At 38.7% G+C, this 12500-nt stretch overlaps 2 protein-coding genes across 2 annotated transcripts in view; one reads left to right on the top strand and one right to left on the bottom strand.

The window, feature by feature from the left end:
- Window positions 1–2224: 2224 nt before the first annotated feature.
- On the bottom strand, window positions 2225–11751 carry LOC140931262 (uncharacterized). The gene is made up of 6 exons (XM_073381029.1): window positions 10972–11751; window positions 8721–8872; window positions 8082–8313; window positions 7304–7411; window positions 6004–6122; window positions 2225–4863 (listed from the first exon to the last, which is right to left on the bottom strand). The coding sequence occupies exons 1-6, from the start codon at window positions 11681–11683 to the stop codon at window positions 4573–4575; spliced, it is 1614 nt and encodes a 537-aa protein (XP_073237130.1). The 5' UTR covers window positions 11684–11751; the 3' UTR covers window positions 2225–4572.
- A 171-nt stretch (window positions 11752–11922) lies between these two features.
- LOC140931258 (mitochondrial substrate carrier family protein ucpB-like) overlaps window positions 11923–12500 on the top strand; it is a 4811-nt gene continuing 4233 nt past the window's right edge. The window contains exon 1 of the mRNA XM_073381027.1: window positions 11923–12252. Coding sequence (XP_073237128.1) covers window positions 12180–12252 — 73 coding nt within the window. The 5' untranslated portion in view covers window positions 11923–12179. The remainder of the gene's footprint in view (window positions 12253–12500) is intronic.

The raw sequence follows: 12500 nt of genomic DNA, 5'->3' as shown, positions 1-12500 counted from the left end.
CTTCTGTACACACATAAGAACGGTGATTTCGGTGCGATTTCTGTAACGAAGCGAAGCTACGCCGCGCCGATCCCCGGGGGGGGGGGGTACTTTAGGAATTTCTGGGTGGGGATGTGCTGCTTGAACCCTGGAATCCTTAACCTACACCAGAGCTAGTTCAGCTAAATTTTGCTACCCTATACTAGAGTAAACTCCCCAAATCCCCCCTATGCTAGAGTAGCTGTTTCCCTAGTCTAGATAAAATCTTCAACAAACTGATCAAATTCCTGAAAACTGATACCCTGTTCTAGACCCAAATGTTCTGATGTATATACCCTATCCTAGAGTAAACTGCTTGAAAACCATACCCTTCACAGCGGCAATTACCTATAAAGCCCATATATGGCAGTGCCCCCCCCCCCCCCCCCCCCCCCCCCCCCGCGCCCCGATCTAGATCCTGTGCCAGATCAGACTTTGTGCACCAGTGAACGTGGTACGTTTTCGGACCATAGCGGAAGTGAATAAGTAGGAAAGATGACTGGAACCCACTGAGACGGAAGTAAATATTCAGGAATGAGGATTAGAATTTACAGAACCAAATCCTCTCGGCCGATCGCTCCTACACAATCTTTGATATGTGTGAACGACTTGTTCCAGTTCGGTGCCGTACCGAAAAGCTATCCGGCATGTGAACATAGCTTAACCGCTCTGCACGTGCAGCACACTTATTGGTACATTTCTTTGACGCGCATTCATGATCAAGGCACGACTTCACCTCTGATGCAATGTTCCATGCTGGAGGACTTGAAGAATTCATAATTACCGAATTTTCCTTTCTCTTTCAATTTTAACTTGGTTACGGTCCTTAAGAATTTAACTCAAGGGAAATTCGCCTCCATCTGAGAGAGGTAATAAACGCAAATACATTTTTTTAACTGGCAGTTTTTGTTACTGCCGTCGCCGTTGTAGTCTCCTTCGCAGCCGTTATTAGGGTCGTCACTCGTCACGCAACGCTCCTTGCGTGACGAGTGACGACCCTAATAATGGCTGCGAAGGAGACTATCGCCGTTGTAGACTGTTCACAGTCCTGACAGTCCCCAATATCTGTTCGGAAGACGATTTGAGATCTAGAATTTTCGGAGCATTTGTTGTAAAATATCTTGCTTGCCTGCCTCTATTAGGATTTTAGAACATCTAAACAATGGTATAATTGCCCATTTTTAAGGGATTTTTACCCTTAAAAGATCACCTAGAATTTTCGGGACCTTTTTTTCTGGCTGAAATTTTCAACAAGGTAAGTTTTGCTCCCTATAATTTTCGGATCACTAGACTTTCAGCTAGGGAATCCGAACAGATGAAAAATTTTTAGGGCATAAAAATATGCCTATATCTACCGTTTAAATACTAAAAGACGTTTAACAATGCTATGTTTAAGTGGTTTTAATACGAGAAATACACCGACAATCTCAAATTCGGGTCTCAAACCAATAATTCAATACAAAAAAGAGAGAGATCAAGGTCTGATAGTCATAAATTATGACCAGAGGTACCAGGTGTAAACATATCTTTTCACAAGTTCCATTGAAGAGTTGTTTTAGAGGGTCAGAATGGGGGGTACCTCGATAACACTAAACACTTCATTGTTTGGCTTTGTGACATGAAACAGTTAAATTTTAGGCATTTTAACACTAACAGTGAAAAATTCTTTGAAACAGGAAATTTTTTCCAGAAAGAAGCAAAATCTGCTCCAAAAAGGCCAATATTATTTCGTTCAGTATATCAAGGAGTTTTGGGTCATTTTGCGACAATTGGCCATTTGCACGATGACGTCGTTTTACTACTACGACCAGAATCCTTCAGGGTTTTGCTTTCTTGTGCAAATTGGGGCTTTTATTATTAAAACCTCGCAGGGATTTCCAAATTTAAATATGAAAGGAAAAACGAAAAGTATTCTGGTCGTAGTGCTAAAATGACGCCATCGTACAAATGGCCTATTCCGGATTATTTCGGATTTACAAAGACTAACGAAGAGATCCGACCATTGCCGACGGTGTCCGAAGAACCCTCCAAACACTAATAACAGTGTTTTCTTCGGAAACAGTAAATATTAAAAAATTGGCCAATTTTACAGCAAACACTAAAAATTATGGGCAAATAACACTAAACACTAAACCCCATTCAGACCCTCGTTAAAGATTGCATCTGTCATCTACAGAAATCAATTACTCGCTGGCAATTTTTTGTGCTACCAACTAAATCAATACTCTGATTTATTTATCACATGTTCATGTACATGTGTGGCAGGCAGTTTGCCAAGACAATAGGCATGCAGTAAACAGATCCTGATAACAGAGGTAAAAAAGTTTTTCCTAGTGACATCAAAAGCACTGCCTGCTATACCACAATGACTCTGCAGTGTCATTTCAATCTAATGAACAAAACTTGTCCATCAGTGATCACCATGGTGTATATGCATGATCCCTGAAACTAAGAAAGGGGAAGCGCAATTGTACAGAATAGATCAACCAGGTAAAAGGCTATGTCGCCACTTAGAAATGTCAAATGACATAATTTCATTAAAAATAAATGTCTAATTTCTATTGCAAATTACATTGTACTGTTATGATAAAATAAGTACACTAGAACTACACTCTGATAATTATATACTATTTAGGAAAGACTTTTGGTCAGGGGCACCCAACGACTGTTTTCAATTAAATATCTGTTCAGAGAACCAAATATTGCCTTGAATTTTCTATTACTTGAGGATGGCTAAAAATTTCTAGATGACCATTCCATTCATGTACAATTTTCACAGCTTATCTAATAAATTCCCTACGATTTTCTGAGGTTTAATTTTTCACATTTCACTACCCAGGTTCGGCTGTTTTTTGTTGCAAAAAAGAACCATAAAATTTTCCGATTGGAAAAAACTATTCTCACTTTCATAATAAGTTAAATTGGATCTAAAATTTTCGGTAAAATGATACTGAAAAAATACTGAAAAGGACTCAAGTTCCTCTAGGATGACCGAACAAATAAAAATTTTATACCGCTGCTTAGAATACATTTTTTGAGATCCAAGAATACTCTGGATAGCCTTAAAAGTGTTTTCAATTTATTTAGGAGGAAACTGTTGTTGGGTGCCCCTGTTTGGTGGGGCCTCAATGCACAAAGATTTAACTATCCAAAATCATGTATACCGAACATATAGTATTCATATAGCTATGACAATATTAAATTTTAGTCACACAATCTTACAAACAAACACGAGTGTAACCAACTTGGGTAGGCCTGTGCCTACGTTAAGCACAAACTTTAGATTTCAACTTGATGGTTTTATATTCTAAGGAACCACATGCAAGGGAACTCTACTATCGATAAACAGAATGATTCCAAATTATCCTTAAAACAATCAAGTAAAACTTGTGGTGGTATATTCCACACTTTATATTATAATATTATTATTGAAAGAGTGCCTGAAAAAAAGGCCACAAGTGACTTTGTGATTAACTACAGAGTACCAGATTCCTTTTCTCCAATCTTTGTTTGGTACCTGCTTGTGAATTCCACTTGTAAAGGAAAAAATTTTGCATTACGTAAAAAAAAACACATTTGTAGCCTTAGTCCACGCATCCCCTCAATATTACTATGTACACAGATTTTTATATGAGAAAAGATAGTATGGCTTTTATCACAGTTTAAATTAAAATACTTATTTTTAAAGGAGCTGTGTCACAAAATTTAGCAAAATTCAACCAAATTGTCAGAGTGAAACATAAAAAAAACACTTAAAAAGTTAGAAAAAGTTTAAACAACACAGAGAATACCAAAGGAAGCCCTGATAGCTTGAGGAAGATTGAAAGAGATTGCAATCATCATTTTTGAAAAATTGTTAGCCTAACAGTTTTTCAAGGTTCATTTTTGTTGTTTGTCATGATTGATATAATGCTCGGGAGCTGTGATTTTGTAATTCACAGATAATTTGTCAAGTTTTGCAGCAAATAAGACACATAACTGGCATTATTATTCATTCAAAATATTTCTCTGCTTCTGATTGGCTAAAATCCCATGCATAATTCATCACAACCAGCTATTGTCAACCAAATTTGGAAGAATTTTGTGATATGTGAAAAAAGATGTCAGTCGTACAGCAAAATTGCCAGATTATTGAACCGTTAACTGAGAAGACCTGGGGACAAGGTTGAGTTGTTCTGGTAGTGACCATAAAATGGCGGAACATTTCACTTGTTTCACAAGGAAGAATTAGGTGAACTATTGGCTAAAAACATGGCAAGAACAGCAAGAAGACAACTCAATGGATGACATCTGCTATTTGGAGAATATTTGCAGACCTGAATTCGACCTGCTAAATTTGCCGATAAATATGCACAATCAAACATGAACTTAACATCAATGGAGGTATTAAAGCGTGTTTTAGCTTGTTTTTAAACTAGGAATTATTTTGAATGCTGCATGACTCGCATTATAAAGCCGTGACATAGCCCCTTTGTTTAAAGCTGTGTGTCCATGCCCTTATGTAGCAACTGACAAAGAACTTCATGATACAACTAGACTGTACAAAGTACCACATCACTGCCATGGTACATTCACATTCCCTTGTAATGATTGACCAGGCATTACCACTGTAATCCCTTGAGTTGTAACAGCTACTCCAGAGGTGACTGGAACAGCTGCCACGGAGACACCAGGTGGCAGCATTCCAGGCAACAAAACCTTGTCTTTTGCTCCCAGACTTAACAAGGCATTAATAGTGGGATCAGAAGACACAGCCGCATTTACCAGTGCTGGCGAATAACCAGTTTGCATGACATGACTGTGACCACCTTCTGGTTGCTGTTGGACTTGCTGTACTACCTCCGTCTGCCACACAAGAAAATAGCACAACTTATTAAACTACAGTCAAACCTCTCCTTAACCCTTTAAGCCCTAATATCCAAATATAAATTCTCCACACTGATCTCCATACATTTCCTTGAACAATTTGTTAAGAGAATTTGCCTTTATATCTAAGCTTTTCCCATTAGGTGATTATTTTATTAATTGTCACAACATTTTTCCTTGATTATGTATTGATTTTGTTGGGAGAAAATTGACTTAAGTCACTCTTGGGACTTAGAGGGACACCTCCCCAGGACAAGAAATTCTCTTGTTTGCAAAGGCACCAAATTTTATACATTCCCTGCCTCTATAATAATGGACAACTTTTGCTTGGTGATGTGGACACTTAGCTAAGGAACTGTGAACCAAATATCAAAGCTGAGTTCTAGCAACACATGGTGGCCTCAGGTGCCTTACTTTTGATCATGGGTGATCAGGAAATCTTTTTTTTAAAATAAAAATCCTATGCTGAGCACCCTTGCTTTTACATTGTACAGGTTCAGAGCACTGGGCTCCCTTCAATTTTTCTTAGAAGACACCCTTGCATTTTTCACTTTTATGATGTTTTTTCTTGCTTTTGCTGCAATGTATCTGTTCTATATGATGACTAGTAAAATGTAGGGTAGCATTACAACATGTGAATGATAACTAGGGTAACTTGTCTTGTTTTAGTACACCACATTGTACCAGGGTACATGTACAGTAACTGGGTAATGAAGGCTGTGCTTTAAAGAACATGTGACAAGAAAAAATATATAAATGTATGATTGTGAGGGGTTTTCACTGTGAAACTCACTAAGCCGTCAACACCAGAGATATTTATGGAATGTTATTGTGTTGTGAGAAATAAGCCAATAAGGCTTGTGATAACAAAACTGCAAACAGCAACAGTTATTAGTTTGTAGTTTTGGGGTTTGCTCGTGTGTCCTGAACTTTATTAGGATTGGCCAGTACACAATCAACATTCCTGAAATTTTCACGGTTTTCTGAGTTTGACAGTAACATGAGCCTTTAGCTCTGAAAATTTACACTTTCAATATCATAATGCATTAAGTATCATTATTAAAATACATGTAGTTATCAAACTCGTTATTTACTATTATCATCATACATAACTTTTACCTGCAGGTGTTGAGGCATAAACGCAGTGTATAATGCCCTAACTGATGAGTCCTCTTCTGAGTTCAGAGGCTCCTGGCGCTGAGGTAGGTTGACTGTGTTAGATGATGTTGTTGGAATACCTACAGAGTAACAATGAAAAAGCAAACATTGATTATTCAAGGGTACCTACCGGTATACATATCTTACAATGTACAGTAGAAGAAAATTTAATTTTACTGCTGCATTCTATGCTCAGAAAACCTAGATGTAACCCTTTCACTATTACAATGTATTACAATGTAGTGGCCAAAGTAGAAAATTCACTTAAAAACTCAGATAAATTCCATAGAATACAGTGAGGTACAGTTGAGCCTCCACTTACAGCCACCTCTCCACAATTGCCACTTCTCTACGACAACCACTTTTCTTGAATCTATACATTGGCCCTTATTCTAAACCTCTCTACAACGGCCACTTTCTTCTGTCCCCAAGGTGGCTGTTGTGGAGACGTTCAATTGTACAATGCAAAAGTTCTACCAGTGAGGGTTTATTTGAATGGCAATGCCATTGGGTTTCATGCACAAATTTAACAGTTTAAGTGACAAATACACTAACCACAATGTGTTCTAGGAGTTCAAAGTTTATAGAGGAAGGAAATGTACCATTAAGACAAAAAAAATTTATTTGAAAAATGTCTTTCACTGGCCACTAGCCTGCTTAAGTTAAACATGAGTCTTGAGCAATAAATTCTATGCAGTGTCCTCACAGTGGTGACAATGATGAAGACTGTGAATTGCACTCCAGAAATTCAGTACTTTAATATTACTTACATATGTAAGACTGGAGTTACATGTATGAAAACAATATAATTATTTATAACTCCAAGGTCATAAGGATCATTAACAGTGATTTGGTAAAATTTAGTTTTTAAACTCATAAGAAGAATATAAGCTGGCAGAGCTATCACTAAGATTTCTGGTACATGTATGTTAATTGTCTGGTATGTGCAATGTTCCATTTTATAAAATAACTAAGAAAGTAAGTGCCTTTGATTGGTTAAAAACCTATGGTTTATTGTGACGGTAAACTCATAGAAAACTTAAAGTTATTTTAAACCCATAGAAAGTGTGGTATATTGCTTAATGAAATTAGCTGCACGTCATGCTTTTAGCAGCCAGAGGAAATTCCTGGCCCCTTATGACAGCCCTGGGCAGGGGAGCCACTACAGCTGAGCCATCTACAGTGGTACTACAGACTGTACAGAAAGTTTAAAAAACATTGATGCACATCAGATTCCTGTTGTTCAACGTGCTGTATTTACCTGTAGCAGGAGGCAGTATCTGTGTAACAACAGCTTCTGGAACTGAAATTGTCCTTGATTGATCTCCATTGGTCTCCTGTACATCTTCATCATTATCCTCACCAAGTCCTATTTGTTTCATAAGAAATTTTTGAATTAACAGTAAGGCTCAGACGTAAGCAACACTAAAACAGATCCATGTACCTTGAATGAAACTGCATAAAAAAATCACTGAGGCCTAGGCCAAATGTCAAACTTTTCATCAGACGAGCCAAACTTAGTGAGTAATGTACATGAAAATATTGACGTTGGGCTCAGTTAAGTTCGTCTGAATGAGTTTGGATCGTCCCACACGTTCAATCCGTCTGCTTCTTCACAGAGAGAATGTCTAGAGACTGTGTCTGGGACATATGTCGATCTTTATATGCGACAAACTAAACTAACAAATTAAAAATGCGTGTGATAACGTATATTTAGTCTCGTTTAGGAGAAAATTTACAACTAGCTGGCTAAAATAGCTGTTTGGCCTGATTCAGTTGATCGCTTTGACGGTGTCGTCCTAAGCTCAATGTCTGTCTCAACAGACAATCTAAACTTAATTTAGGTTGACCCATGTTAGAGTTTAGTTCGTCTCATGAAAAGTTTGACGTTTGGCCTGAAGACTGTAGTCAAAATCCTGTGAAGTAAACTTTTTCTACAGTAACCAACATCTTGTAAAGATGCCATTCATAAAATCCTGTAAGCATAATTATATAAGGAACTTTAAAATTAACAATTTCTGAGATCTTTGTAAACCAACCTTCCTCTGATCGATCATCTTCTTGAGTAAGATCATCTTGCAGTGACACATCTTCAACCATTTCTACATCATCACCTTGCACACTGTCATTCTGTGAGCCACCATCCTTTGTTTGTTTGTTAGTGTAATATCTTTCTGATCGACGCTGCTTCTTCTTGAGTTCCTTGTGCTCTAACTGCAGAGAGACTTGCTGACCCTGAAGTTTGTTCAGATCAGCTTGCAGTGCATTTACCTTAAGGATGAGGAATGATCATGCATTGTAAATAATGTTCACTTTCTTGACACAGCTCTAAATAACTACTATTTAACAAAAAACTACAAATCTGCAGGTTCTCAACTCTGCATACATCTTCCAGCCATAAGCATGCAGAAAGAGGTCTTAGACACTTGGCAAATGCAAGATAGAAGTACAGGTTGTCAGCTTTTCCATTTGGACCTTGTCTCCAGTTTAATCACAATGCATGTGCATCAGGTATTTAAGTTTATTTTGGAAGAAACTTTCAGAGAACTGTTCCAGTTGTACTTTGCAATGTGTTACATACAAAATATTTTGGTCCGCTTAGATAATTCACATTTTTATTAAAAGACGTACATGTAACATTACATATAAAAAGATTGGGTTGGTAACATTTGCCTTACCTCATTTGTGGCATTTAGTGCCCGTGCTTCTTCTAGCTTTTGCATTATCTGCTCCTGCAATATCTTGTTGTTTTGTAAAAGGTCATCAATCTCACCCAGTCTTTCCTCTCGCTTAAGTTTGTTTGCTTGTGATGCCTGATTCTTCTTAGCTCCTTTCAGAAACAACAATTTTTCAAATTACAAAAAACAATTTTGCAACGGGAAGTGTCTGGTTCATAATTTTGTTAGATTATTTGGCAGGTGTCCGTCACTACCGAGGCCCTCTAAGGAAGGGGCCGGGGGGGGGGGGGGGGGGGGGTCATATACCCCTAGTCTCAATTTCAGATTTTTTAATGGTTGTTTCAAGTTAGGCCATGTCCCTGTCCGTACTTAACCCATTGTTATATCTTTTGTCGCCACTTCATCTAGACTTATGTTACTGTTTCAAGGCCATGTCATTTGTCAGAAGTTTACCCTAACAGGGCCTCTACCGCAACATGATTGGCTATGGCACATTATCAGAACAAGTTTATACTATCTCATGAGGAAGTATACAGGGTTGTCACTAACATTTCGTGTTGCTGGGTAAATATAACAAGTAGGTGGGGAATCAAACAGCTAGGGATTTCTTTTGGTTCTATTTTTCTTCTGTTTTCCTTGAAAGTAGCTGGGGGCCACGTCCATGGGAGCCGGGGGAAATCCCCAGCCCCTGCCTCTTAATGATAGCCCTGTAGTATAACTTTGCATGAAGTTCCGTACACAAAGGTAACAAAAGCTCTTGTTTTTTGCATAATTTTTGCATTTGTGACCCTCCATATGATTTCCGGGACAAACATGATAACATGCTCACAATTCGCTTCCACTTAAAAACATGAGAAATTGAGTGTAACAGGCTAACAAAGCACGCTAGAGCACCCTTTAATGAGCCTATACACTAAACACAATAAAGCAGGTGTCATAGAACAATGAAACAAGAGCAGGCAAACACAGAAAGCACCTTCAATAACAAAAGCTACAGTGTAGCATGCAAGGTAACACAAGCATGCAACTTAGTGTGCTACATTGCATGCATCATTGTACAGTCATTCTTGATACGAAAGCCAAAGCTACTATTGGTAAATAATGGTCGGCCTTGTTATCAGAAAAGCAAAGCTGAAACATTTATTTACACACAAGTCAAGGATTTAAATCATACTCTTCAAATTTTTGGTTTACGTGGAGCCTGTTTTTTTCCCAAACATGGTGAATGTAGTTCTTTTAACTTTCTTTTAGAGCACCTCCAAGTTCAAGGTTGAAATAATATACTGAATGAATTGCCTCAACCATGTAAACTTTAGTTGCAAAATTATTATTAAACTTTAGCTACAAAATTAATATTATTTTTGGTGCATAACATGTGAAGGTACTTATTTACATGCGTCACATGCGATGGGTTAAAAGATCAAAATATGATCTTGAACAGCCGCTGTGAATCCTTTTTCAAAAACGGTAATGATGGTTGGTGACAGCAATGCTAGCAAGACCTCCTTTCAACTCAGATCTGATCTCAAAAAACATTATTGAAATAAATATCAGTCCAAAGCATTTTTAACGTGTAACCAGAGATCAGATCAGACCAGATCTAAGATGCACATAAACAAAACATACCTGGTTTGATATATTGATCATTATTTGATCAACACTATCAGCACCGCAATAATCAGAAGCTGCTTTCTTGGGTGAACGTAGTTTTTCAAAATCGTTGGGTCTGCGGGCAAGCGTTTCCTTCTCTCCCCTCCCCTTTCATTCCTCTTTTGTTTATCTCTTGTGTCATTTTTCTCACCTTGTGCAGAAACACTTGCTATGCAGGCTAGGGCTTTTCAGGTACATATCTATAGTAGCTATAATTGTCCTAGTGAAGTTTAATTGGGCATAAATTTAATGAGCTCGAGTTTCAGCTGTGGCTGTGATGTTGTATGATTGATTGATTGACAAGTACATTGAAGACATAAGAATCGGTGTATAGAAAGCTGAGAGTTCCAACAAAATCTTGGGGCTTGCAATCTCAAGTTTTAACACTTGCATTTCCAAAACAAATCAAAATACCACTGATTACACAAAATTCACACGGTTTCGAAATTCGAACTGAAAACCTTCGAAACCATTCGAAAGCAAAGAAGACTTCTCAAATTTCAAAAAAGAATCAAGGATCACGCTTGCAGAGAAGAAGGCTTTATGCAAGATATTATGCTAACAATAAACAGATAAAGCACCCGAAAATCATTTAACTCACCTTCCATTTCTTCAGAAGAAGTGGAGGAAAATTTTGATCTCGAATGCCCATGGACAAACGTGAATCCACTGTCCCGGACAACTCGCCTTGCCATTGTAAACAACTCATCGCGTCGGACGAGCAGTGTCGGATCGCGCAGGCAAAGTTGAGCGGCTGCTTCATTGATCATTTGTTCATGCGAATTTAGTGAATCTGTCTTGCGTTTCTTCAAATCTCGACCATAGATGCGTGAATGATCTCTAATCAGCTGTTGTCTTTCGGGGTCCAGCTTCTCCCAGTCTATGATAACTTCCATCGGAGGCAGTTTCAGCTCAACAACTCGCTTTTCAGGGCCGCCTTGAGTGCCAGAGCTACTTAGCCTCTTTCTCCCTTTCGTTCCCGCTGGCGACGGAGTAGAAGCTGGTTGTTTGGCTTGAGGTGAAGGAGACCACTTGTCCATCCAAGATCCGGCAGAAACTCGTCCAGAAGGAGAATGACCTCGCTTGCTTTTCCATTCCACCAAAGCTTTCTGTAGTCGTTTTGTGTGCAAGGGCTTCGTGGACATCCCAACCAAGGCGATAATTTCTTTGAATTCATCTTCGCTTGCATCGCAAAACTGCTGTACGTCGTCGCCTCCTTGTTCGAGGAAACTCTGGTAGTAGTCTAGCAGGTTCGCTGCTTTGAGCACAGAGTGAAGTTCTGCCTCTCTCTCCTTCTGTCCTGGCGTTGCCATTTTGCGCTACTTTCCCCACCCTACAAAGCGTGGAAACGGCGTTGATGGCGGCGAAAAGCTCGAAGCAAGCAGGGCTGTGGACTCCCCAGAAAACTAAGATGCCGTCTTCTGATTGGCTCGGCTTCGGTTAATATGTGTCCACCCTACCCGCGTGAAAAAGTTCTCATTGGACAGAACAGGGGTGATTGACAACTGGCGGGGTGTAGGATAAAAATAACATTCGATCTGTGTACCCAAGGTCGTTGTCTGTTTCGTTTCGCGAAACAAAGTTAGCTGTTTCGTATTAGCATACCGTTTATACCTTTTAGAATTTTACTTGACTTGCAAGTCGTGACCAGGGTAACGAAATGCACAATAATTTATTGTGTGTCACAAAAACAACCCAATCCACCCCGCAACAACAACAATTCGCCACAACACTTTGAATTCGATTTGAATTGCAAATAACTTCTGCTTCACCGGTCGATGATCCTACATAATTATCCGAAAGGTCAAAATGGTGACTCGGTCATCAGAAAATTCAACTAGATTTCTGCTCAGTGGATTATCTAACATGTGCGGTGGAGCAGGTGAGAGTTTTAACTTTGATCTATTAAAGCTTACGTGAATGTTTTACTTGCCGACAGAACTTGCGAATAAACTTAAGCTTACTCAAAACAGATCGAAAGTCACTGTTGTTGGCCAGTGACTGAGACTCGGTTATGTTTTGGGTACGTTGGGAAACTTTTTCTTCTTTCTTTGGCGTGTTTCATGCATCCCACATTTGTACACTTATCCGCGAGTGCAGGTAAAAACCACCTGAAAACTGTTCATCATT

Source organism: Porites lutea, chromosome 3 (genome assembly GCF_958299795.1).
Source record: "Porites lutea chromosome 3, jaPorLute2.1, whole genome shotgun sequence".
In the NCBI taxonomy this organism is placed as follows: Eukaryota; Metazoa; Cnidaria; class Anthozoa; order Scleractinia; family Poritidae; genus Porites; species Porites lutea.
Note: the sequence above shows the minus strand (reverse complement) of the source record. Positions and strands in the feature narration are given on the sequence as shown.